The following is a 26,863-nucleotide window of genomic DNA, read 5'->3' on the forward strand; positions in this document are numbered from 1 at the left end:
GGATATTCAGCAGCAGGCAGCCCTGAACAGGGAGGCTTTCTCACTCCCTTCCCCCCAGCCATATGGCCCTGCTGATTTCCCTACACCAGCAGGAGCAGCTGTCTGACCTCAAGGCAGGCCAGCTCAAGGAACCAAGAAGCAAAAAAAAAAAAAACCTCAACAAAACTTCCTTCTTTCTGTCAGAATTACCCTGAATTATCACAAGGCCAAACAAACACCAAGTGCAAGAAGATGGGAGCAGGTGAGAATGCACAGCCAGCATGACAAGCAAAAATAGCAACTGCATCTTCCAGGAACTGTCAGCACTAGAACACTTCACTGAAATGGCAGGATTTAATTCTCCCCTGGTGCAGCACACAAACCTGGATGCTCACCTGGTTTTACACAGTGCATGGGAGTTCACAACTGAACTACTAAATCAATTTTCCATTTACACTTCTGCTAAACAAGGACTAATCAGTAAAGCTAGTGAGGAAACTGAGATGCCCTGTCTGTTTACATATAATTGACAGCAATCACAACATGAAGAACACCATATCCCACTTTTAAAATGTGACAACATGTAGCAATTTAGGCTACAATATTCAGTATTTTATGCACATATTTTTCCAAAAGCTTTTTTTGCAGCTCTTTTCAGTTTAGGCACAGTAGCTGGAAAAGCAATATGCTTATGGTGGCATGTCTGCCTTTGATTTGACGTTCAAAACCAAGTGCATTCTTACATAATCAAAATAAAGATTTTTATTCAGTTCATGATATTTCTGTCTGGGTGTTCTATTTTTCCAAATACCTATTGCACGTACAGAAATGTAAACCATAAATACAATGTAAGAGCAGCAAAACAAAACACATCCACTGAGAACCAGAGGAACTCTGCTCACTTCACTGTCCTTCCAAGGCATAGCTGTAATCAGTCTGACTGCCAAATCGATGCACAAAGTCTGAAAGGGAGAACACTGAGCCCCATCCCACTTCAGGATTCATACTGATGAAATCATCCAAGTTCATCTTGGAATCTGAAAAAGGACCAGAAAATGGAAATATCTGAGTTCCAGATGCAGGTTCTGTAGCACAGGTATACATCTCTCAAGAAAACATTCCAAACCCCTCTTCAACAGTTCGTTCACTCCAGCAAGATTCTGCAAATGGTATGGTGGCACAGAAACATCAATTTGCAGTCTCTGAAACATCATTTTTGCCCCCATTCCCCTCTCTGCCCAAGGCAACAATCACATTACAGGATCAGAAAGCAGCCAGCACTACAAACTAGCATGTGTGGGTAAGGTTTTTCCCTACAGCAGCAGCCTAGAAGGGTTGAGTAGTGTCAGAGAACTGGAGTGTAAACAACAACCAACACAGGGAAGGGCAATGCAGTCTTCCTGCATTCACACAAATGGGTTGACTTAAAGGCAGGGGAGGTATTATTCACCCATGTAAGATCTGAACCAAAGTCAATGGAGTCACCTGTTGCACTGAGCACAGAGAATGAGCTCACAGCAGCAGTCAGAACTGCAAGTTGTCTCTCAGAAGTGATTGGCCCCTTGGCAAAGCTGCAGTTTGTTACTCTCCAGATTACAGTATTTGTGTTCCCTCCAGCCCTGAACTTTTTCCTCACTGAACATAGGCTCACTGCAGGGCCAGAATATGCAGAGGGGAGGAGAGGTGTGACCTAACCCAGTCCCAGCCTAGAGGATGCTCAGGTGAAGAGGAGCACAAACTAGGCTGGGGGCAAATACTTATTTTTTGTGAATCCTGAATGACAGAATTAAGTCAGGGGGAAAAGTTTAATTGGCATGGTTTCAAGAGAAAAGTAACCATGACTGCTCTTTGCCAGGATTTAATTTGCTCTGTTTCCTGCAGGAGGGGTGGAAATCATTCTGTCCCATTCATGGATCTCAGAGAGCTCACTGGAAAAGTGCTGGTGTGCAGTTTTGGGTTTAGGTGCCTTATACTTCCTTTTTCCAGAGCTGGCCTGGTACAAGCTTTGCTGACTCAGAACCGTGCTGATAAGAGGTTCAGTTCTGATGACAAACATCTGTGGGCTTGTTGTTTTGACTTCTTACCAATGATGTGCACAAATAATCTTTTAAAATGACCTGAGAATGGCTGAGAATGAGTTTAAGGAACAGAGTGGTAAAGCCACTGTTACAGTTTCACTTTACAGATTTACTGTTAACAATTCTTCCACTGTATTAAGTATTTACTTTACCAGGGATGATTCATGTGTGCACTTAAGGATTAAGAATCAAACAAGAAGAGGCTCTAATGAATAGATTATAAAATCCAAAGGATGGAATTTGCTTCAGCTGCAAGATGTTTGTGTAACTAGGCTTACCATTATGGACAGTGTAAGCAAGGAAAGGAAGATGATTCAGGAACCCCAGACCCAGGAGTGCCAGGCATAATCCAGCCCCTGCAGGCCTCTGTTTGCACCACATCTACACTACAGCACAGCTTTGTGATTTGCCTAATCCCAACTCTCACCCTTTCTGAGCTCTGGCCCCTAAATCTTTTCTTGTTAACCTGTTTGAACTCTGTATACAGAAATTCCTTATGTCCAGCCAAGCATGCTCCTACTGCTGAAGTGAGTCTGGCAGAACAGGGATCATTTCTGCCTGTGTGGGAATTTAAAATAGCACAAGCTCAGCAATTTGCTGTCATAGCTCAAGAACAAATTAGTAGTGGGTAACAGCTCTTGCTTGCTGGAGCTGTTACCCACTGTTAAACCTGTTACCCACTGTTAAATCTGTTTTCCAGTTTCAAGCTCTTTTCCTCCCAGATGCTTTTTCAAAACTAATGTGATTCTTCATATACATTAAGATTAAATAAATAAATAAATAAATCTCTGCTTTATGTGCATTGAGCATACTAAAATAATTCATAAAACTGTTCTGTGAATTGGAAAGCAGTCCAAAGGAGATTGTTCCAGTAGTTACAAACACAGCTGCTGTTTGCAACTTGGAAGTTGCTGCCACAACGCCTGCAGGCAATGAAATTTTCTCTAACTTCGGAAGGATTGCGGCAGATAGTTTTACCAAAGCAAACAAGTCCATTCCGGTGAAGAGCGATGGCCCAAGAAGCTGTCGGTAGATGGCACTGGAGCAGCACGGGAGGTACCCGTAGGGAAAACCTTAGTGAGACCTCTCCCGTTTGATCCGTGCAGTAACAGCCGCTCTCCGCTGCTCTTTCCTATCTGAACGCCGTGCGTGCCGTGTTAGGCCTTACAGCGTTAGGAAACAGCTCGGCAAAAATGCATGAGAATACCACAAAGTCCTCCTCCCGAAGCAGGTAAGACTGATAAACATCAGAATTTTAAAAATATACACCTGGATGCTACAGCTGGCAAACGAAGATGGAGATGATCTCTCCACAAAAGCACAGAGCATGTGTATCCTACAACATTTTTACAAGACCAATAGCAGCAGAATTATTTTCTTTAAAGATTTACATTACCCTTGTAGCCCCCCTCAGGTGCTGTGACTGTTATACTAGCTTGCGTTTGTGCAATGCCTACAGCTCCATCCTCTTCTTTGACCAAACTTTGTTACATACACACCCCACAAATGAGACCTATCTGGCCCATTCTGGGATTCCTGCATAACTTCATTTTGTTTAAATCAAGTCTGCCACTTTTACCCCAAGCAGGGATGAAATAAAAGGCCACTCACTATCTCAGGCATTGTTAGCCATACTTGTGGCTTCTGCCAACAGTAGTTAGAAAGCAATGTTTAAGCCAAGCCTCAGCTTGGCTCACAGACCTTGGACTGTCTCAGTGCAACCACAGCTGCCCAAGGGCTGCTGGAAGCAGGGAAGTCTGGAACAAAACCTCCAAGATCAGTTCTGCTAATGCTGAAAACCTTGGGGGACACTAAACGAAAGTTGGACTCTTGTGGAGGTGTTTACAGCTCTCCTCAGATCTCCTCCCTCGTCTGAGCAGGGAGATAAGTCAGGACTCTTCCCACTCTCAGCTGGGAGGCTGCTGTCTCCACCCCTGAGATAAAACTGACTGTGCAAACCACCTCAATGTAAAACACAGCTCACCACTTTAAATTGTATTTTATAGAAAGTGGTGTAACTTCAACAAGCCACTCTGGTTATTAACATGCTTCTTAGTTGTGTCTTTATTGTATCTATCTGACTTGATTCATTACTTCCACAAAAGCTTATGAAGTAAGGACCTAACTTTACAGACTGGAGTTTTATTCTCACATGAGAGCAGCAGAAGGTTCCCATGGAGTGCATAGGAGCTGCTTGTATCCCTATCAGTGCCTTTTCACTCTCACTGGGATCCTGCTGCCACTTCAGAGAGGAGATACAGAGCAACTGCAGACATCTGCTGGGTCTGTCTGAGAGATTTCCTGTTACACATATGTTTGATACACAGTGTCTCCAGAATTTCTCAGCTGTCCTATTCATGCTCTTCAAAATAAATTTTAAAAAACCTCCAAGTAAAACCCCATTATTATTGACTACCAGGGATTTTATTAATAATACAAAGAACAAAAAGCTTTTACAAATCCATCCAGCAAGTGTGTTACTGAACACCTTGGGAGAACTGAAATTCAAACCAGTGCTTTTCAGTGTTAGAGCTGCTGCTAACACTTGCACATAAGCCACACAACCATCTGGCTGGAGTAATTTTGAAATGCACTGTGCAAGCTGCATTTTACACAGGCTTGCAGTAAGGAGGGCTGATCTCATCCTAAGTCATAAACTAAACAGAATCAGACCTCATTAATTTGTGGAAAGAAGATTTAAAAGAAAACCAAAGGTTGGGCTCACCAGCTCTAGAATAATGACTCTGTTCACTAAATCTCACTTTTTATTATTTTAACAAAATATCCTGTTTCTTTCAACAGGAGGTCACTGGCAGACAGGTGGGACCAGGGGAATGCTCTGCAGCTCAGGTATGTTCATTCCAGCAGAGCAGCTCTGAGGACAGGGCAGGGTGAGAAAGCACTGTGCAGCCAGTTAGGCTGGCCAGCCCCTCCTGCAATCTATGGCAGCAGAGCAGAACAGAGGCCAGAGCAATGCCAGTAAAAGGCACAGAGGTCTAACTCTGGGAAACAGCTAGAGCAGAGCCAGATCCAAGAGGCAAATATCTAGCATGTGAGTTCTGATACTGAGGAGTCTGAGAGGGTTGTTTGTCTTTTAGAAAAATGCTTTTAAAAATCACCTTGTGCCAGCTTAAATTTTTTAGGCATAGACTGGAATTTATGACTCCATGTAAGCTTATTTTTGATGATTTATTTTGCAACCCTATGAGCAGGACAAATACAGTTTAAGATTTATTCCCTTTGAGTTACTAGTAGGAGAAAAATGCTTAATTTGTTAATGATCAAGATTGCTCAGTTCACTTCCAAGAGTTTTTGGTAGCAGGGAGGATTGTAGGGCTGGCTCCTCTAGAAGTTTCCCTCATGTCCAACAGAGCCACTGCCAGCCAGCTCCAGGATGGACCCACCTCTGGCAAAGACCGAACCCATCAGTGACTGCTGTAGTACCTCTTCCTTTAAGAAACTTAAAAAAGCTACTGCACAGAAGCAATTGTGGCCAGAGAGGAGTGAGAATATGTGGTGAAACACCTCTGCAGACACCAAGGTCAGTGAAGGATAAGGGGCAGGAGGTGCTCCAGGCACCAGAGCAGGTATTCCCCTGCAGCCCGTGGTGAAGATGATGGTGAGACAGCCGTGCCCCTGCAGCCCATGGAGAAGCCTCAGGCTGGAGCAGGTGGATGCCTGGAAGGAGGCTGTGACCCTGTGGGAAGCCCATGCTGGAGCAGGCTGCTGACAGGGACCTGCAGACCTGTGGAGAGAGGAGCCCAGGCTGGAGCAGGTTTGGTGCCAGGACTTGTGACCCCGTGGGGGATCCATGCAGGAACAGCCTGCTCCTGAAGGACTGCACCCTGTGGAAAGGGAGCCACACTGGAGCAGTTCATGAAGATCTGCAGCCCATGGGATGGACTCACATTGGAGAAGTTCATGAAGAACTGCATGAGAGGAACCCCACATGGGAGCAAGGGAAGGACTCCTGTCCCTGAGCAGCAGCAGAAACAACCTGTGATGAGCTGTGACCCCCATTCCCCACAGAGGGGGGGAGGAGGTAGAGAATTGGGAATAAAGCTAAGACTGGTAAAGAGGGAGGGGTGGAGGAAAGGTGTTTTAAGGACTTGTTTTGACCCTCATTGTCCTGCTCTGATTTTGATTGGCAATAAATTGAACTAATTTCCCTAAGTCGAGTCTGTTTTGCCCATGACAGTAATTGGTGAGTGATCCCTCTCCATCCTTAACTCACGAGTTTTCATTGCATTTTCTCTCCTCTGTACAGCTGTGGGTGAGAGTGACTGAGCAACTCTGGTGGGCACCTGGCATCCAGGCAAAGTCAAACTGCCACAAACATCAAAGAACACATATAAGAAACAGAAGGAACACAAAAACCTTGCATCTTCTCAAAAGCTTAGGAATTTGGTTATTATAAATAACAGCAAAAAAAAAAACCCAAAAAACAAAACAAGCCCGCTCTGTGCCTTACAAATAAATTGGTGTTAAACAATATGGGGTCAGTTCTGTCAGCCATCATATTACAGTCACCTCTAACATGAAATATGTAAGTAATTTAATCTTATGCAAACACAAATCAACATGGAAAGCAGACTGGTCTATCAAAGTGCAACGGCAGGGAGAAAAAAGTTATCTGCAATGGGATTTGGCATGGACATGAACATTAATACCCCAGGCTCTTTTATGATAACAAAAGGTCTGCCACCCAGTTTCACATCAAGTTAAAAATAAGGCAGCTTTATGCCTGATAAAACTGTGCTGAGACATTACAGTTGGACTCCTCACAGACTCTCAGCACTGTGCACATTGAAGCATGCATCATTACAAAGTACCTCAGTGAATACAAAGGAAAGACAAAGAGGAAAGCTGGAGGAACTGGTACTAAACAAACCAAAACTTGAACTGGACATCCTAGATCTCAGACAATCTAGTCCTGCTCTGACTCAGACCTTGAAGCTCCCTAGAGAAGGACTTCTCACCTTCAGTGGGTGCAGGGTAACAAGTTTCTTTCAGCCAGCTGACAGGAGAGCAGAGCACATCAGCACAGTGCTGCAATGCTGTGTCCACTTGGAGCTCCTCAGCACAAAAAAACCTCCAAAATATGGACATACTGGAGTAGGCCCAGAAGGGGAAAATCAAGTTGTTTGGTGTAGGACAACATTTATTCAAGGAGAGGCTCAGAGAACTGGGACTCTTCAGTCTTAAAAAGAGAAGATGAAGGGGAGACATCACTACTGCCTACATCTACCTGATCAGAGGTAGGACAGTGGAGCCAGAGTCTTCAGGAGGAGCCTGGCAACAGGACAAGAAATGAAAAATGCAAGTTGGAACATCTGAAATTCAGATTATATACTAGGATTTTTTATTTATTGTTTGTTTACCATGACAGTGGTCAAACACTGGAACACTGTCCAGAAAGTGGTGGAATCACCGTCTCTGGAGGTGTTCAAGACCAGACTGGACAGAGCCCTGAGGAACACCTGTTCTGGGCAGATGTTGGACTGGATTTCATTCAGCATGGCAAGGTACAGAGCAAAGAATGCATAAGAGGAACTAAGAGCTACATATCCCTCACTATCTACCAGTCCCACTGAGAACCCAGAGGCTGCCTGAGGCCTGTGGCTGCTGCTCACCAGTGAGGGAAAGCTCAGCCAGACAACAGGCAAGGGGAGTTACAGGGTCTGCAGCTATGGAGTCAGGTACTCCAGCTAGAGATACATGTGCACATCTGCAACTGAGGCATTATGTAACCTACTACCCACAAGTAATGGGTTTTTTACTCTTTTGATTTGAATAGAATTTTTTGCTTTCCTGGTCTGACCTCATCTATATTCCTCTCACCTTCATTAGCTCTCAGCTATCAAAACAACAAGGTTTCCACAGACAAAAAAGTTCTCAGCACCTACAAGGCTCCAGCTAACAGAGAACCATTCACCGTAGTTCAGGAATCCTACACTCCCTACAATACCTTTGCATAAAACTCTGCTGAAAATAATAACCAAGAGTTAGAATTCAAGGTGCTTCATAACCTGGATTGTCTAGAGAACACCTAAAGCTCATAACAAAGTCTACATCTGTGTTCAAAGTCACATCTGTGTTCCTGCTCACTCCCATAACTCATTTCTGCTCTCATGTGAAACACCAAGCTTCCTTAGAAGCCAAAGCAAATACTGAGAATTAATTTCCCAGCAACTTAAAACCATTTGGACCTAAAGACAGAGGTATGTTTTATTGATCCTCCCTTCTCTAACATAAACACACAGCAGTACTGCATTATTAAAAATCAACAAAACCAAACATGCAGAACAGTAACATGAAAACTCTTTCAAACTCTTTCAAAGCAAAACGTCACCATGCTTTCCTTGGAAGAAAATGAGAGTACAAACAAACACACACATGGCAAATGTTACTCAGCTTGCAAAACAGATTATTAGAATAAGCTGAAGTGCTGTGTGATAAGAATGCTTTAAGCAGCTCTACAGAATAGGTGGCAAGTCAGCCTCTGGGCCAGGCAGAGAGAGGTAAACACTTACAGAGGCTTAAGGCTTAGGAAGAACTTGCCAGTGACTTAAAACACCCTGGGGTCCCCTCACCTCAAGAAACCTCAAACATTTCATGCAGGCAAACCCACCACACTGAGCAGTGAAAACTTCCTCCTGCCAACACCGCTTTGCCAGAATGGGATCTGTGTGCTACAGTGTGATATAATCACTGTGTGAAAAATTTTGTGATCCCTAAGCAAGTTATTTGGCCTGCCTGCTTCAGTTCCTGCTGGAACAGTATTACTTACCTCACTCTCTGCTCAGTTTATGAATATCAGTAACTAATGTTTGATACCAGTAAATGCCAGAAGGCATGTTGGACTATGTGTCCAAAAAAGAGAGTGCCAAATGCTTCACAGCCCTATTTTTTCCCATATGAAGTGATAAGCTGGCTGGACAAATGTGATAGAAGTTACTTATTTCCCATGTGCATCCTAGACTACTTCATTCAGCACTGTAAGCAGGAAGGAGTTCTGGAGCTCACCTGCAGTTTCAATGCAAGGATATGGAGGAGGAGGCTTCTGCCATTTCCCATTTGCATCCTTCATGTGAGATCTGTCCGAAGCAAATGTCTTCAAGTACAAATCTGCTCGAACCATTCTGATTTTCCTAAAACAAAATGCAAAATTGTATTAAAAGATCCACGTACACAATACTGCACTAATCACTCAGAATAAGAGCACTTTCCTCTCATCAAGGAGCACTAATGTTATTAAATACACAAACTAGCAATGTTGGGCCAAGTTGTTAACATGAAGCTACAGTAGGAAAGAAAAGCTTTTGATGACTAAGGTGAAGAGCTTTAGAAAAACAACACAATGCATTTATGTTACTGAAGTACAGTAAAGAAACCTCTGTCACTATGCATGCACAAAGAGAACTTCAACTTTGATTTGATGAAATAACATCCATAGTGTTTGTATTTCATGTCATCACCTGTGGAACTCCGGCCGAAGGCTGTCATCCAACCTGAAGGCCTCCGCACTGTACACATGGAAAGGACAGGGAAAGGGCAACACTGTGTCCAGATCATAAATGAAGTTCTGCTCCCCGCTGCAGAGATGAAGTAGAATAACATGGTAGTCCTGGGAAGAAGGGGAGTTGCCATTAGCTGAACAGCAATTAATAAGAAACTGGCAAAGAGAGTGGAAAAAAAAGATCTTCCTAAAAGCATAAGTTCAGATCCATTTTTTAAAGCCTGCTTGCTGTCCTTGAATATTAAGCCTGTAAAATTTCTGGCAACAGGAGAGAGATTTCCTAATGTCGATCTTGCCCATCTGCTCTTACAGAAACCTTGCTATTCTCCCCATTTCCTTGCAGCCTCCTTTAAGCCAAGACAGCAAACTAAAGTGTACACTACTCCTAAGAAAACAGAAAATCTCTCTCATGTTCCACACCAAACCACAAAAGTTGTTCGGTTATCACTTTTTATTAGATTCAGTCATAAATAAACTGACAAGATAAAATGATAGGTTAACATTAAATTTACCTAGTGATCTCTTCTAATAAGAGACTTTGTACCTGTTGCAGTAACACGGGCTGTGAATTTGAGTGTCGAGTGTTCAGCTGCCAGAAGCACCTGAAAAACCAGCACACCACTGAAAAACCAGCAAACAGCTCAGGAGGACCACAGGAGTGAGACAATTTCCTCTAGCAGCTCTTGAAGCTGGGAAAAAATATCTACATCACACTTTTTCAAGGCAACTATTTTATCTAGGGGTTATGCAGTGCAGTTTTGCTCCTTACCTTGTAAGAAACACAGGAGGAGATTGGAGGACACTGCAGTTACTGACATTACCTATCAGGTGTGTGCATTGCTGTTTTCCAAAATTAAATTGAAGGTAGCCCTCAACAACTTACTTAAATTTACATTGAATCCACTCACAAAAAGGGTAGAGAACTGTCTTTTGACACTTTCAATATTAAAACCACAAAGAAATTGGTATGAAAAAGATTTGGGCAATCCACTTCACCAGACCAATATACATACACAATTGTATTCAACAATATTTAGAAAAACCTATTAGAGAGTATAAGAAAAATTAGTTTACAGGGTTTATACAGTCTATAATCCATTGAAAGGTCACAGTTAAAAGACCTTTGAATCCATGAATTTTTAGGAGAAATCCAATTCTGCCATGGTCTTTCTTGACTCTGCTATTCCCTTTTAGGTCTTCTCTGTAGCACTCAGATCTCTTTTTAAACCAAACTTTTTTTTTCTTTTTTTTTGTACTGTAAAGCTACCAATACTTTGGAAGAAAGTGAATGATTCAGAAATCAGAAAATTTCACAAGTTTGCAGACGACTCTGCAGAATTTCAGAAACAGAAACCGCCACAAGAAATAGGTTTTTTCTGTGCCAGATAAGTGAAAGGACCCTATAATGATACCAAGGAATTCTGCACCAGCAATTACTGAACTACATTAACTGATCAAATGACATTTCAAAGCCACTGTTTATGGGTCAGTTTAACCTGAATACACACATAACTTACATTTTTCTGTCATCTGGCAGGCCTACATAAATATATTCATCCATTTATTTCTTACAAATAGTCACCTACCTACAACACTACAGAGCTGGCAGCCTCAATACCCAGATAATAATTTTCACAAATCTATTATGCATTCTTACTATAATTAAGACTTGTCACCTATTGGTTTTACTGACTGTCCTGCCATTAAATTATGAGGGATGGTGCAAAGGAGCATTGGATATAGGCTAATTATAAATCTGTTGTAAAAGAATTGTAAATATTAATGCAAAACTATGCAATGTGTGGAGTTGGAAGGGACTTTAAAAGGTCATCTGGTCCAATCTGTTGCTCAATGAGACACTCCTAAAGCCAACTGTCCAGGACTGTGTCTGGAGAGCTTCTAAACATCTCCAAGGATGGAGATTCTGAGCAACCCGCTCCAGTGCTCCACCACCCTCAGTAGAAAATGCTCCTTTATGTTCAGATGGAACAGATTTTTACACGCCCATGTGTGATCCTGCAGCTATCAACTACAGAGGCACACACTCAAAATTACTGAGAGTAATGAATGCCTTACCCAGACAACAGGCTCATCTCCATGTCCAGATTTCTGCTTCCAGAGTGGAATCTGAAAGTTATAAATGAACCTGAAGTGAATAAAATCTTTCAGATTAATACAGATTAATTTAAGGTAAATTGGTTAGTTTTTTGGTAACCTATCCGTTTCCTCAGCTTACATCTGTGCTGCAGTAAGAACATTTTTTCTAGTTTCTCTCTCAGGAGGATGAAATTGGAGATACTATTCTGGGCCACATTAAAAAGAAGTGTGATGGAATCACCATCCCTGGAAACATCCAAAAGACTTGAGGATATGATTTAGTGGTGAACATAGTGGTGTCAGTTTAACAGTTGGACTTGATGGTCTTAGAGGTCTTCTCCAACCTTACGTTTATTAATGGTTCTATGATTTTATAAAGATAACTATTCTCCTAAATTGGCAGATTACAGACAGAATTACTCCCACAGCTCACAGGGACACCATGCCTCATTCCACCGTTCTGAATGCAGTGCATAATTAAAACATCTCACGTGGTGCGGCTGGCACACCTCTGAGCCAAAGCGAGCTGCAGGACGGGTTTAGACTGAATCTCACCACAGGCTGGGCTAAAGGCTCACTCCCCGGCATGGGCTGGGACCATTCTTACCCACACTGGGCTGGGACCATTCTCACCCACACCGGGCTGCGCTCTGCAGGCCCGAGCCTTTCCACAGCTGTCTCTGATCAATCCCATTGACTCACCATCCTCTTATCGTTGGATATGAAAACAGCGTAAAATTCTTCTAAAGGGTACCGATCCTGACTCCTGATGTAGTCACAAAGCTTCCAAACGTTTTCTTCGCTGCAAAACACAAATAAACAGTTATTTAATTTGTTTTCCTCCAACTTCATTTTTCGAGCCGAGACGCGAGCCCAGGAGTGTGACCAGCCATTCACACTCGCGGGGGCTCCGGCTGTCCCGGCGCCTCACGGCGGTGTGAGGGGCACCGGCCCTCCCGTCCCCGTCTCCCTTACCAGTAGCAGCTGGTGTAGGTGCAGGCGGGGCGGGGCGGCACCGCCGCTCCATAACCGGCCTCGGGCCGCGCCATGGCCGGTCTGAGCGGGGCTGAGGGCGGCGCAGGAAGTGCTGGGCCCGGCGGGAGCAGCCGCTACACCATCCCTGAGGAAACCGCGGCCATCCCGGCCGGGCGCGGGCTCTCCGCGGGTACGGCCGGGGCAGCGGCGGGAGGCGCAGGGACCCCTCAGGCGGGACGGGACAGGACAGGACAGGACAGGACGGGGCGGAGCCGCGAGCCAGCCCCGCCCCCCGCCACCGGCGCAGCGCTCCGAGTTTTGGGCGCCAAACGGCTGCGGCGCGCGGAGCCGCAGTGCGCCGCGTGCCCTTCCGCAGCGCGCGCGGGCCGGGAGTAGCGGCCGCAGGGGCGAGCGGAGCGCGAGGGAGGGAGCGCGGCGGAGGGATCCGGGCGGCGCGCGCGGGTGGCGGGCGCGGGGCCGCGTCCCCCTCGCCATGGTGGTCCTGCGGAGCAGCGCTGCCCGCCCGCCCCGCATGGCTGCCCGCGACAGCCGCTGCCGGCGGCCCCCCTTCGACCTCCTGGACTCCAGCTCCGAGTTCATTTCCCTGGAGGCCCCCGCGCTCCGAAGCCACCGCGTATGGACGCGCTCGGGGTCCGCCAGGGCCGCGGTGTCCAGGGGCGCCAGGAGAGCCGAGGAGGCCGTGAGTGGCGGGTGGGGGCGGGGTGAGCACGGCCTGGCGGGCAGCGCCGGGCTGCGGGCCCGGAGAGGCGGCGGGGGGAGCCGAGGCTGGCCGGGAGCTGCTGGGAAGAGGGCAGAAAGCGCTGCCGAGTGTGCTCCGTAGAGGAAAATGAGGGGAGAAGCGAGGGTTTGGGGCAGCGGCTGTGGTTGGGGGTGTGTGAAGAAGCAGCCGGCCCGCCCTCCGTTCCCGGCCGCCCCCGGTAAAGGGGGCTCGGCCCAAGCTCTGCTCCGGGGCTATGGCACAGTGCTGAGAGCCGACCTTAGGGAATACAAACCTGCATAGCCTCACGGTTTGCTGTGTTGTATGACATTCCCCATCCCCGTTTATTTTGGTTCAGTTCCTTATCTGAAAAAGTTACCTTGAGAAGATCTTCGAAAGCTCTTTGCTTTAGCTGCAGTAATGCTTATGGAGCGCTCTCTGTTTAGATGACAGAAATGCATCAAAACCGGCGCGACACCAAATACATGGGAGCTCTGAGGGCGTTCTGGTTGGCCCGAAGGGCCTGCTAAATACTCCTTAGTCAAGTGTGTCCAGATAGTACTTTGCATGCTCTAAAAAAGAAAATGCGTAGAAATCAGGGTTCGTTTGTACTTAATTAAAGTAAGTAACCTAAAGCAGTGAAAATGTAACTTGAGCTTTCTATAATCTTGATCTGCCCTAATAGAAGAGAGACAACTTGCACGATGGTAAAGGATAGCTGTCAAGTGGCCTGTGCTCTCTACATCTCAGCGTTGCAGCTGTAATAAGTGAATCATTTCACTTTCCATTGTTTTTAACATGGCTTTCAAAAAACTAAAACTTTCCTCTGCTATTTCCAAGTCAGGCTCTACTCCGCAGGCTGTCCTGCATTTCTGTGACAAATAAAGGCAGACCAGATCCCACTCAGAAGTGGTCTGCTCTTCAGGGGAGCCCTGCCCTGGAGTGATGCTTCTCAAAGACTCTGTTTCCTTCCACAGAAGTCTTTCAGGAGTCTCAGCTGTATGAATTAATTTTCTATTTTTATATTTTGTGCCATTATATGCAAGACTACTGAACTGAAAAGGGAAAAGTCCTTGCAGTGGTGGGGTTTTTTACTCCCATTACAGAAAGTCATGGAATCCTCTTAAAGATCACTGCTTTGTTTTTGCAGTCTCCACTAGAAATGGTTGTTGGGGGCTCGCTCAGCCTTTCCTCAGGAGGGAAGGCTCTGAAGCATTAGGCAGATAATCCTCCTGGCATGTGTTCTCCTTGTGGAAAACAGGAATGAGGAAGCTAAATGTAAAGTCATTCCTGAAACCAAAGCAGAATCATTGTTATGAAACTGGTTGCAAGGTTGTTCTTTGGTTTGGGTTTGTTTGTTTTTTGAGGTTTTTTTCCCCTTCCTTTCTCTAGACCTTTCCTGTGCTTTGAGCATGAAGTCTTCACCTCATTTGTAGGAGGCTGGGCTCTGCTGGGAGTTTTATCTGTAGAGATAATGTAGAAGTGCTCCATCTGACAGAGATCATGAGAACTGATGCTGGCTTCTGTTCAAGTCCTGATGCCTCTTTCCTGTCTTGTTGATGTGCAAGGACGTGGTGGCAGCTCTTGCTTTTTTTTTCTGATATCAGCATATGGTTTATCTTTAGTTATACAGCTCATTTCGTCCATAGACAGTAAGAACCATACAACAGGAGATCTAAGGTAAACAGACATCTGCTGGGTTTATTCCAGGTTTCCAGTCCCAGTAAGTTTCATGAATGAGTCTCCCAGTGAGATCTAAAGTGGCTGCTATCCCTTTGGAAGCTGTGTGTCTCCAGGTCTATAACCCTAGTTACAGGGTTATAATTCCCAAAGCTGAACAAGTTTGTTCTTGTGGGCAGTGTGCTCCAGAGTTCCCTTTTTGTCTGGCCATTCTGACCTGTATCAGGAACAATGGGGCCAGCAGGACCAGGGCAGTGATTGCTGTGCTCAGCAATGGTGAGGCCACACCTTGAATCCTGTGTCTGGTTCTGGCCTCTTGTGACAAGAAGGACATTGAGGTGTTAGGATGTGTCCTGAGAAAGACAGCAGAGCTGGGAAGGGTCTAGGAAGTAAGGAATGTGAGGAGCAGATGAGAGAGCTGGGGGTGTTTAACCTGGAGAAAAGGAGACTCAAGGAAGACCTTATCACCCTCAACAACCATCTGAAAGGAGGTTGTAGGTGATCATGCTCTTGTCTCAGGTAACCTGTGACAGGCCAAGAGGACGTAGCCTCTGGGTGCACCAGGGAAGGTTCAGGTTGCACACCAGCAAGAAATTTTTCACAAAAAGGGTGGTAAAGTCTTGGAGCAGGCTGTGCAGGGAAGTGTGGAGTCACCACCCCTGGAAGTGTTCAAGAAATAACTGGATGTGGCACTTAGTGCTGTGGCTTTGTTCACAAAGTGATGATCATTGAAAGGTTGGACTCGATCTTGGAGGTCTTTTCCAGCCTTGGTGGTTCTATGGAAGTGAGTGGGCAAGCTCCTCTGGCAGCTCCCTCTGTACCCTGGGTGGGATCCCAGGGGGCCTGTGTTAATGTGGGTGTCCAGGTGGTGTAGCAGGTCACTGGCTGTTTCCTCCTGGCTTATGGGGGCTTCATTGTCCCTGGCTGGGCACCATGAGGACTGCTGGTCTGGCTGTTAAAGACTGAGGCAAAGTACTTCTGCCTTTTCCTCATCCATTGTCATATATTTGCCTGTGCATCAAGTGAAGGATTGAGATTCTTTTTTAGTCTTCCTTTTCTTGCTGATATATTTGTAAAAATATTTTGTGTCATCTTTTATGGCAGTAGTCACATTAAATTCTGTTTGGGCTTGCAATTTTCTCCCTGCATGACCTCTTGACATCCTTGTGGTCCTTCTTCATTCATCTTCATCAATCAGTGGAGTTACCTCTTGGTAACATCAGGATGAGAAGCAGAGTAATCCAGTCTGGTTTCTGCCCTTCTTAGTATGAGGTTTAGTTTGGCATACTCACAGTGAGACCTTGGGTTGTGAATGGAACAAATGCTTCCCATGGTCATTGCAGCTTTCCTCACACAGTAAAGGTCAGTAGCATCCTCCTTGCAGAAACACCAATGTGAACAAGATGAGCATCCATGAAGAACTGTATGCTGAGTTCCCTTTGGTTTTCCCTAGATAAATGCTACCCTCTGGAAGGAAGTCTTTTTATATCACTCTGAATGTCATTATAAATGGAACAGAGGCAGGAGGAAAACTCTTCCAGAAAGATGTTAATCCCAGTACTAGGAATTTTTCTGTTGCATTAAAGATCTAGAAATCTAGCAGAAAAGGAACTCCCTTAGGTTCCAGCTGCTCCTCAGAGATCAGAAGAGCTGGGTGCAGCTGGGCCCGAGTTCTGTTTATAGCCCATTGGACATTGTCTGCCTGGCTGAGTTCTGTAGGGGCTTAGAGGATCCAGATTCACAGGTAGTGCAGGTAATTGAAGTGACAGGAAAGCAAATTCTGAATTGCTGGTGGCAAATGCAGCAGCTACAGAGTGTTAATATGTGCTGTTACCAAAGAAATAGTGACAGAGATCATTTAGCAATAGATCTAAGTAAATATTCCCAGGTCTGTTCCAAGACAGTTGGGAGGCACAGACCTCACCTAAAGGTGTCCCTTCAGGGACAAGGAGTGACACAGTCCATCAGCTGATCCAAAGCAAGCAGAGGGGCTTTCCTCTCTCTCTATTGTTTTGCTTGTTTGTTTGGTTGTTGTTGTTTTGGCATTTTTTTGCTCCAAACCCCTCCTTTTGTAGTGTAATTTTTGGCTCTTCCCAAAGGGATGGAACAATTGCACATTATAGGTGAGATTTTGGTTACTGGGGTCACTGAACCAATTTTGAAAGGAAAGATTTCAGGTTTTTTCTTTGAAGTCTGGTGTGGTTTTTTCATCAGAGCTGCTGCTTGGTGCAGAAGTGGTTCGAGGCTTCCCTGCCATTGGTTACAACTCTCTTGAATCAGGAGTGTAACAGACTAAACTCGATCAAATGAGGGAATAGGTGGTTCAGATAAATACATTCTTCCTTCTTTTCCTAGAAATTTTCCTCTGGCAACATTGAATGTTTCAATGGACACTGTTTAAGATCGATGAGAAAAAACATGCAGCGCTGCTCAGAGTCGAGCTTTGACAAAAGCATGGAAATCCTCAGTGAAAATGTTAATCGACACTTCTCAAGGTATTGTATTTCTGTTGTTCAGTCTCTGCTGAAGTCATAGAATGAAAAGCAAAAGTGAAAGCATGCACAGTGAGTCACATCATGATAAATGTACAGCTAAAAACCACAAGGGAATGTGGCTGTGTTAGTGTGCCAGTGTCTTAGAACTAGAAACACTCTTCTTAGTGGAAGTGTTCTGCTTCTACAAAAGGCGTGTATCTCCTCCGAGGTCCTTTGAGATCTCTCCTTCACTTTGGTTACTGAGGTATTATCTGCCCTGTTGAGACATCAAGATGAACATGCTGGAAAATATCTGTCCTTAGAGAGCTGTGTGCATATGGAACACAGCAGACTCGGGATCCAAATCTTCCCTGGAGTCTACAGGCTTTTCTTTGCATGACATGGAGCACCAGATTGAAGTTCCCCAGTGCTGAGGGGAAAATGTGCAATGCAATGTGATTCAATACTTTTGTACAATACTTCTAATACAATTCTGTTCTCCTTTCTTCTCTTTCTTAACGTAGACAGTTGCCAAAGTCAAAATCAGGCCCAAAAAAGGAAGACTATAAAGAAGGTAAGTAGTGATAATCCCTTAGGATTTTTAGCCAGATTTCTGAGAAGGATTGCATTTGTCACATTGTCCATTTAACTTGGCCCCAAAAACTTCTGAACTCATCAGCCAAAATCACCTGAAATTGTGATAACAGATATAACAAAGAAAGTAATTTCCAGTAAGTTTTATGAAAAGAGGTGGGTGCATATGGGAGGGAAGAATGCAGTGTGAATTCCTGAATTTTTAGGCCTTAAAGAGTCTGTTCCTTAGCTCATGTTTCTTTGTGTCAGTGATTTTCTGGGATCTGCAGAGCTGGTTAACTGTACATCAGTTAACTGTAAATCAGTCTTTCAGGTAGGAGGGGATGTTGCAGTACTGTACGCAAGTCAATTATAAAGTAATTCAGTGATGAGATGCTCACTGACATGGGGAAGGTGTCCCTGAAGTTGAGCATTTCACCTTTGAACCAGCTTGCCATGCTGAGTGCACAAGCAGGCTTGGTGCTGTGAGGCCACTTTGTGGCAGCTGGGAAAATCCTTTAGCTCCAGGCAGCATTGTGCCAGCTGCAGGCTGAACGTGGGATGGGACCCAAAATGCACTTTGTGTGTAGTAACTCAAGTTCCTCTTGGCCAATGTAAATTATTATTTACTGAGCTCAAAGGTAGTTTTATAGTTGTGGTGATGAGATCAAACCTACTTGTGTTTAAAATGACATGGTGATGCATCTGTTACTCTCTCACTGACCTTTCTTAACAGTTATAATGATCTCGTAGCAGAGGATGCTGTCTGGTAAATATTGGGCAGATCTCTTTCAAAGCAAGCAAAGTTCTTGCTTTAGTTTGTGTGGGTTTGAGTTCTTTATATTTGGGAGTTTATCTTGAGGCATTTCTTGTCTTCTTGGGGTTTTGTGTCATGGTGCAGAAAATAAAAATGGTGCATGCTTAGTGTACCAAAGCCAGGCATCTTTAGAACAGACCTCTCACATAAGCAGTTTTTAGAAAAAACTATTAGATACAATTTTACATGAATAGAGGGAAAACACCTTAGAGGAAGGCATTTGTTGTTTTCACTTTCCCAGAGAGAGCTAACTGGGATAAATTTGCCTCCTACATGGAACAAAAGCTGGGTGTTTGTTTTCATCAGCTTGGCTTTCCAGTCTACTAAAAAGCTGCTCTACAAATCAGACTTTTAAATATGTAATTTTAAGTTGAATGCTGTGATCACAAAAATAACTTTCAATTCAGTATTTACATGTTTAAAATAAAAGGTGGGGGGTTATACATTTTCCTAGAGCAAGAGTGAACTAAAGGGACTGACATTTTCCACCACAGAAAGTTTTGTGTATTATTGCATTTCAGTGTCCAGAACACTGAAGACCAGAGCTGATGCCAAGGCTGCAGAGCCAGTCCACGAGGAGAGCGGGGATCTGGAGGTTCGCCGCAGCTGCCGGCTCCGGCAAAGCCGTTACGCCACTACCAACGAATCTGTTCTGTTTGACAAGCTTATAACAAAGTAAGGACGTTTTTCTCACCATCTTGCATAGCTACCTTATTAGTAACTCTTTGTACTATGGCAAAATATTGGCTAGGGACTCTGTCCTTGTGACAGCAGGAAAAGGTATTGTTTTTCCTGGCAGCAAGAGCTATTTGCATTCACTGGTCAGGCTGAGACTTCCTATGAGCTGCTATGTATGTGCTGGATCTGAGTGATCAGATGTTAGGAAGAAGTTATTTACTGTGGGGGTGCTGAGGCACTTTAATAGGTTGCCTGGAGTAGCTGTGAATGCCCCCTCCCTGGAAGTGTTCAAGGTCAGGTTGGGGCTTTGAGCCACCTGGTCTGATATGTATGGGCTGGGTAGGTTGTATGTTGTGAACCAAAACAATCAGTTTACATTGTGACTTTTAGCAGATTTAACTTAAGATACGAAGGAAAGCTGGATACTAGCAAAGTGAGGCAATCCAAGTGTTTCTGCCTGTCTGTGGCTTGATTCCCTTTGTGAAGCCCAAACTCAAATTTGTTTTCTGAAAGGTTTGCAAAGTGTAACAGCAGTAAGATGTTGTGTCTAGCATAAGTAGTCATTGAAAATCAATGTGAAATTTAAATAGCAGTGTAGAGAAGCAATCTGTTGTCTGAAGAAGGCTGTGAACCAAGTGACTCAATGCTACCATGCAGAGCAAGCTAAGTGCTATGAAAAACTGCCATAATTTCTTTGTTACTTTACTGTGATATTCAGAATTCTTTTTTCCAACTACTAAAGTAGTTGGGGTTTTTTACTGTGTTCATCAAGAGGGGGAAAATAAACCTGAAAACAATGTATGTTTGCATATACATTTGTTCGTAATTCTCTCTATAAAAAGTAAACATTTGACCTAATTTTTAAGTAGCATTGAAAAATTTGGCTGTCAGTGCCTTGCACTGTGCACACTGTATTAAAATATGATGGTTATGTGTGCTGTTCTAAATGGGCTTTTTCTGTACTTGCCTATTTTTTGCTTTCATATGTCAACTTTGTATTTTAGTACTGCAGAAGCAGTCTTGCAAAAAATGGATGACATGGAGAAGATGCGTAGACGGCGAAGGATGGGAGACCTGGAGGAGTTCCATGACACAGAAGAAGTAGATACTAATTTATTTTGCTGGTTTTGTATAAGTAGGGTATTTAACACAGGGAGATGATTTCCCTTCCCCAAGAGGAACTCGTGGTTAAATGATAGACAGCAATCATATTTCCTCTCTTTTAGTTTTGCTTTATTAAATTAAGTTAGTCCACTGTCCTTTTGAATGGCAGTCACTTTGTTTTCTAAACATTGTCATAGCCTGCTTTCATAGATTTTTTTTGTTTGGATCTGCATTCCTATTGTAGAGTGGAAACCCTTATTATTAATCTTCTTAATAATGGGTTCCAGAATGATGTTCCTGTTCTCTCTTGCTGTACAATAATTAAATCTTTTTTGTATATGGAATGCCTTGATAATGATACTATATGGGCACCAAATATGCCCACAGGTTTTCTGCTTATTTGTGAATTGTCTTACATGGCTTTTTTTTTCGTTTTTTTTTTTAAGGAAAGCCTTGATATGGAAAGGACTGATGAAGAAATAGCGGATAATCAAGGTAGCATTGTTGGATAAGTCTGTTTTAAGTTTTCTTGACTATGCTCTAGCCAAAAGCTTTGTCTTAAATAATCAAGATGGGATTAACTACTGGGTATTTTTCATCTCTTGAAAAGAATTTGTGCTGCTACTGACATCACAAGCCACAGTCACAGACTCTAGGGCTGTACTGTAGTGAGCTCAAAACGGGTTTTCAGAGGAAAAGAGAAGTTGTATGTCCAAAGCTCTTACAGCAGGAAAGGTTGTGGACATGGTGCATTTTGAATTGAATATAACCTGCAGCAGTACTGAAGCAGTGCGATGTCGTGTTGGTGTGCAGGGGGCTCCTCGGAGGAAAGCGAAGCCAAAGAGGACGATGGTGAGGACAATCGGAAGCGTTACTCCTTCCGGCAGAGGAAAACTGTCGAGCGCTATCAGGCTCCATTGCAAAGTAGGTTACAGGCACAGCTTCTCTTAAACACTGATTTCTTGCATGCAAGTGGGAGTGTTATGGGGTTTTTTAAGAATGAAAGTACATACACACACCCAACTTCCATTCAGATATCTTACCTGCAGTTTTGTTAAATGCAGATATCCTCTGCACATTCTGTTTCTTTGCTTTTTGGCATACTTATTGGTTTTTTTCAATAAAAATACTACCTGTGTATCCTTGAAAGAGCAGTAAGTAAACAGACTTGATGAACTTACTCTTGTGGTTTTCAGTTCTTAAAATGCAGGTGTGTGTGTTTTTGCTTTTATTGTGCACTGATTATAAAAAACAACCTCTTCCTCCCCGCCCTTGAAACTTCCCTAGAACTTAGGGATGGGTGATATACATCCCATTTCTCTGCCTCTTTTAGTATTCTGCTTTCTCTTAAACTTGTTTGTAACATTGTTCCAATTTTTTTACTTTGAACAGAACCAAGACAACGTAAGATGTATTTTTCAGACAGGTCTTCACCTGTCAGACAGAGAGATTCATGCAAGGGAACTAACAGGTATGAGTTTGGTTAGTGATAATTCTTTCTCAGAAGTGCTGTCAGTCCCATGACTGAATACTGCTTTCAAGGGTTTTTGGACTCTTGGTAATTAGATGTTAACAGTATGGTTATTGCTGTGGTAGTCTGAGGGAATACAGAAAGCAAATATTAGAGGAAAGCCCATCTGCTTCATTGACCATTAGATTTTATTAGAAAATGCAGTTTTTATGGTGGTGATGAGAGTTATGGCTGAGATTGTGTAACTCAATTAATTTGTTTTGGAATTGAAGCCAAAATCTCCCTCTGAAAATCTCAGACTGTTTCATCTTGAAGGATGCAAATTATTTTCTTAAAACTAAAACCAATTTAGTTAGAGAGAGGATGGACGTTTTAATGATTTTTTTTAAAATCACTCGGGTACTGATTCTGGTTTCTCTTTGGAATCAGTTCCAGTTTCTGTATGAAATTATACTTAAAGCAAGAAAAATAAGTTAAATTCTAAATTACAAATTTCAATAGTAATGACAAATGGGTTTAGCATCCTGCAAGTGCTGAATGCTGTTCCTTACTAGATAGGAGTGCTTTATTTAGCATCCTTGAAATTAGGCAGTTATGGAAGGAGGGAGTTATGAAACCAGATTTTGAAATTAAGAGGTTGGTGTTTCACAGAGTAGATACATAATGCTAAGTGACACTTGATTTGTGGGTGAGAGCATGTGAACAAAAAGAGTAAGTTGGTTAAGAAATTTCTTTGCACACTGGTTCAACATTTTACCTTCCTATTAAAAATGAAATTTTGCTGTCACTAGGGAAATCACATAATGTAGTTTGAAATCAGATTCATATGGAGTACAATAATCTGGAAATTTACTAGATATCAAAGTAAACTGAGACAGTGTTCACTTCTTTGAAATTACTGTTTAATTTTTTAATTGTTTGTTTGAATGTTTGCAGACGGAGACACACAGTCCCCAGCAGTGATTCCTCTTCCTCATCTGATGATGAAGAGGATTTCGAGAGGCAGAGGAAGAACAGAAATTTAAGAAGGTTAATGCAATTGGAGATCTGGAGAGGAAGGAGACTACTTGGGGGGACTTTACATCTTCCTAACTCTGTAGTGTTGCCATCTTCATCTTGTTCAGTTTCTAAATTCTGGCAATCCTATCTGTTGATACAACTGTAACTGGACTCTACAACTGGATTTTTAGAATGGATTTTAATGAGCAATTTGATTTCTAGATGGGATGGGGGGGTAGCAACACTGATGAAATTTCTTAGTGTAAAATTCTGCTGCTCCTGTGCTTTACAGCAGCTGATTCAGAGAGAAAGCCACTATAACAGGGGATGTTATAAATAGAGGAAATGACGGGGATTTGGTTTCTTAACAAATGCTCTAGAAAAACTATTTTAGTAACAGTCTAACAGATATGTTTTCTGCCTGATGTCTCAGATTTCTTTCAGAATAGTCTGTTGGCACACAGGTTCCAGGGCCTTGGGAAGGACTGGCAGTGATAGGCAGCCTTTATAATGTTAAAACCAACTGAAATAAGTATTGGCTTGGGCTGTAACTTCTTGGATATAGGAGTTAAAATTATTTGAAAAGTGTCAGTGTGTCTGGGGGCTGGAGGGGCAGTTTTCTTCCTCACATTAATCACTGCCAGCCCAAGGTCTGCAAACAAGGAATACCTTGTTTTAAGCTTGTATTCCTACATAGGATCTGTTGACTGGCATGTATATTTATAAGTGCTGAGAGCTGTTAAAATAATTAACTCAGTTTAGTATCTGGAGTGACCATTTTCCTTTCTTTACTCACAGACATTAAACATAAAACAACTGAAACTAATGTTTAATAATTCAGGAAGTTTAGACTCATTTATAAGATCATCTGCATTCACTTACTATTATTAGAAAATCAAAAATCAACATTGTAAGTTAGAAAGCACCTTTCTTTTTCTCCTTAATTCAAATCAGGTCTCTTCCTGTCAACTTTCGGAAAAGTGACTTAAAGGGAGTTCACAAAGATCGCATGAAAATCGGAGCGAGTCTGGCTGATGTTGATCCAGTGCAAATAGATTGTTCAGTAAGTGTTTTTACTTCATTATCTCACTGAGACATCTTCAGTAATTATGAAACCTTATAAACAGCACAGTAATGTGCTGTCTGTAACTGCCTTGGCTTACAGTTTTGTTTCAAGCAGTTTAAAAATTGGCATGAATTGTTTCCTTTGTGCTGACATCTAATTTCTGATGGAACTTTATGGAGGTTGCAGCTCTAACATGTAAAATGTGTTCTGTTGTCTCCATCTTTAGGTACGATTTGATGGTGTTGGTGGTCTTGCTGACCACATTTCTGCTTTAAAAGAGATGGTTGTTTTTCCATTGCTTTATCCAGAAGTCTTTGAGAGGTTCAAAATTCAACCTCCAAGGTAAGAGTTGCCATTTAAAACTGTTAATTCTAATTCACCTATTTTCAGGAAAAAGTTCAACTGAGGTATTGTTATGTTTCCATGCTTCAGAATTTTAAGTGTTGATGATTTTGGGTTCTTTTAGCAGTAGGAAAAAGTAACTTTTTTAAAAAAGATAGAATCCAGCATACACATAGGTTCAAAGATTTGCAGTGTGGTGAGACAATGTCTTAAAAGTGTCTTGCCTTCAAAAAGGGGATGGTGGAGAGGTTTTGAGTTTTTCTTGTAAGTGGACTTGATAAGCCTGTAAGTGGTGGTCAACTGCAGTTTTGTTGAGGGGAAGTCCAATTGTCTGTCCCACCAACTGTTTTTTTTTCAAGAGTTCCAGTCTCAGTTTTACAATTGTGTGGACTTGTAACTAGAACCTTGCAGTGCTGGCTGTGCTTGGGCTAAAAATGCACCTGTCCACTTTTTACACAGCTGAATGGGTTCTGTTTTATGAAATGAAATTTTATTAGAGATGTAATTGTTAGATTTATATATTCTAGGCCATCAACACTCAGTCATGTTACATTAAAATAGGATTTAAGGTTCTTTGTTTTCAGTAACTTTAAAAGCTAGTGGAAGTATAAAAGTATAACAAACAATGAAGAGAGTTTTGTTTAAGAGAGAACAGTTGTGTGCTTCAGGATGGGGTGGTCACAGGTACTTTTCTATGATATTTTTCTTACGTTAATTTTTTTTTTTTTTTTAATTGCAGAGGCTGTCTGTTCTATGGCCCACCAGGGACTGGAAAGACATTGGTTGCTCGTGCACTTGCTAATGAATGTAGCCAAGGTGACAGGAGAGTAGCCTTTTTTATGAGAAAAGGTGCTGACTGCCTGAGTAAATGGGTTGGGGAGTCGGAGCGACAGCTTCGTTTGTTATTTGATCAGGTACAGTTGAAACGTGCATTATGTTCTGTCTGAGTTGTAACTCACTTTCTGTGGTCAAGAACAATTTTTTTTTTCCTCAACTCCTTCCATTGAAGTGGGATTGTCAGTGTTTCATTTTTCAGTAACATTTTTAGAGGCTGGAAGTCTTGAGATCAATTAGGAAAAATTAGTAAAGCAGTCAAGAGAACCTTGCAAAGAAACACACACCACCAACTCCTTGCCTCAGGAAAGAAAAATCCAAACAGCTGCAAAAAAGGTTTCAAGAGGTGGTGACTTCTGATCAAAGGGAAACAAATGCGAGCTGAAAGCATGGTTATTTTGAAATTGGTAACAAAGGTTGCTTCCAGAGCCTGTAATACAATTAAGTCCAGGCTCTGTTCTTGGTAGTTGCTAAATAGCTGTAAAAACCAGTAGTGTGATTTGTTTCCTGTCACCCAACTCAGTGGGTTGACCTGTGTTCCTGCCTTCTGTTACTCACAACACTTGACTACCTTAGATTAATGAGTAGAAATCCCTGATGCTGGTCTTAACAATCTACTTCCAGTGACTTTGCAACCTCATTGTTGTTTGTGCATTTCTCCTCCAAACAGTGTTGTTTTCCTGATTTCAATATTCCTGTGTTTTCACTGTAGGCCTACCAGATGCGACCTTCAATTATTTTCTTTGATGAGATTGATGGTCTTGCTCCTGTACGCTCCAGTAAACAAGACCAAGTTCATAGGTAGGGCATGTTTTCTATCAACATGGAAACTGCTTGATCTCTGTGAAAAGAAGACCACAATCTGTTTAACCTGATGTGACACATTCATTTATCCTGACAACTAGTAATTCAGTACTACTTAATTTCAGATAATCTTTAAATAGTAATTAAAAACAATTCACTGAACTTGATACCACCACAAGGTCTGTGTTACCTTATCTATTTTGTTATGTCATAAAATGATTTGTCTTTTTCTAGTCAGCTTTTTATCAAAAAGAGCTTGTTCTTTGAGTGAGCATTGGTGATGATGTGGAACTGAAGAAAATTAACTGCTGAGTAAAAACTGTATTCTTCTCTTAGCTCTGTTGTATCAACACTTCTGGCACTTATGGATGGCTTGGACAGCAGAGGAGAGGTTGTGGTAATTGGAGCCACCAACAGGCTGGATTCTATAGATCCTGCTTTACGAAGACCGGGACGCTTTGATCGAGAGTTTCTCTTCAGCTTGCCAAACAAAGAGGTCAGAACTTCAACTCAACCTCAGTGCTTAATGTGGCAGAGTCCATCTTTGTAACAGGCCCCTGCAGCACAGCAGGATTGTGGAGCAGTGAAAGTCTCCTCAGTATTGTGCTGCTTGGACAAAAGAGGGCTCACTGGAGAGACTATGCTGTGCTGTGGA

At 42.9% G+C, this 26,863-nt stretch overlaps 2 protein-coding genes across 2 annotated transcripts in view; one reads left to right on the top strand and one right to left on the bottom strand.

The window, feature by feature from the left end:
* Positions 1 to 723: 723 nt before the first annotated feature.
* On the bottom strand, positions 724 to 12,878 carry NTAQ1 (N-terminal glutamine amidase 1). The gene is made up of 6 exons (XM_054278624.1): positions 12,649 to 12,878; positions 12,376 to 12,475; positions 11,653 to 11,703; positions 9,536 to 9,684; positions 9,084 to 9,208; positions 724 to 1,016 (listed from the first exon to the last, which is right to left on the bottom strand). The coding sequence occupies exons 1-6, from the start codon at positions 12,720 to 12,722 to the stop codon at positions 883 to 885; spliced, it is 633 nt and encodes a 210-aa protein (XP_054134599.1). The 5' UTR covers positions 12,723 to 12,878; the 3' UTR covers positions 724 to 882.
* Positions 12,879 to 13,126: 248 nt separating this feature from the next.
* Positions 13,127 to 26,863, top strand: part of ATAD2 (ATPase family AAA domain containing 2) — a 30,157-nt gene continuing 16,420 nt past the window's right edge. The window contains exons 1-14 of the mRNA XM_054284253.1: positions 13,127 to 13,348; positions 17,402 to 17,541; positions 18,045 to 18,094; positions 19,432 to 19,585; positions 20,593 to 20,689; positions 21,139 to 21,187; positions 21,506 to 21,616; positions 22,085 to 22,163; positions 23,100 to 23,192; positions 24,117 to 24,225; positions 24,455 to 24,570; positions 25,310 to 25,484; positions 26,117 to 26,205; positions 26,545 to 26,704. Of these exons, the coding sequence (XP_054140228.1) occupies positions 13,142 to 13,348; positions 17,402 to 17,541; positions 18,045 to 18,094; positions 19,432 to 19,585; positions 20,593 to 20,689; positions 21,139 to 21,187; positions 21,506 to 21,616; positions 22,085 to 22,163; positions 23,100 to 23,192; positions 24,117 to 24,225; positions 24,455 to 24,570; positions 25,310 to 25,484; positions 26,117 to 26,205; positions 26,545 to 26,704 (1,629 nt within the window). The 5' untranslated portion in view covers positions 13,127 to 13,141. The remainder of the gene's footprint in view (positions 13,349 to 17,401; positions 17,542 to 18,044; positions 18,095 to 19,431; positions 19,586 to 20,592; positions 20,690 to 21,138; positions 21,188 to 21,505; positions 21,617 to 22,084; positions 22,164 to 23,099; positions 23,193 to 24,116; positions 24,226 to 24,454; positions 24,571 to 25,309; positions 25,485 to 26,116; positions 26,206 to 26,544; positions 26,705 to 26,863) is intronic.

The sequence above is a fragment of the Melozone crissalis genome, unplaced genomic scaffold (assembly GCF_028551555.1).
Source record: "Melozone crissalis strain CALT ecotype California unplaced genomic scaffold, PUWL_Pcris_2 ptg000002l_1, whole genome shotgun sequence".
NCBI classification, from domain to species: domain Eukaryota; kingdom Metazoa; phylum Chordata; class Aves; order Passeriformes; family Passerellidae; genus Melozone; species Melozone crissalis.

Coding starts and splice junctions, on each gene's coding strand:
- NTAQ1 (XM_054278624.1), bottom strand. CDS start 12,722: ATGGCGCGGCCCGAGGCCGGTTATGGAGCGGCGGTGCCGCCCCGCCCC. Junction 9,685..11,652: donor GAGATGAGCCTGTTGTCTGG/GTAAGGCATTCA, acceptor CCTTCTTCCCAG/GACTACCATGTTATTCTACT. Junction 9,209..9,535: donor CTTCGGCCGGAGTTCCACAG/GTGATGACATGA, acceptor ATTTTGTTTTAG/GAAAATCAGAATGGTTCGAG.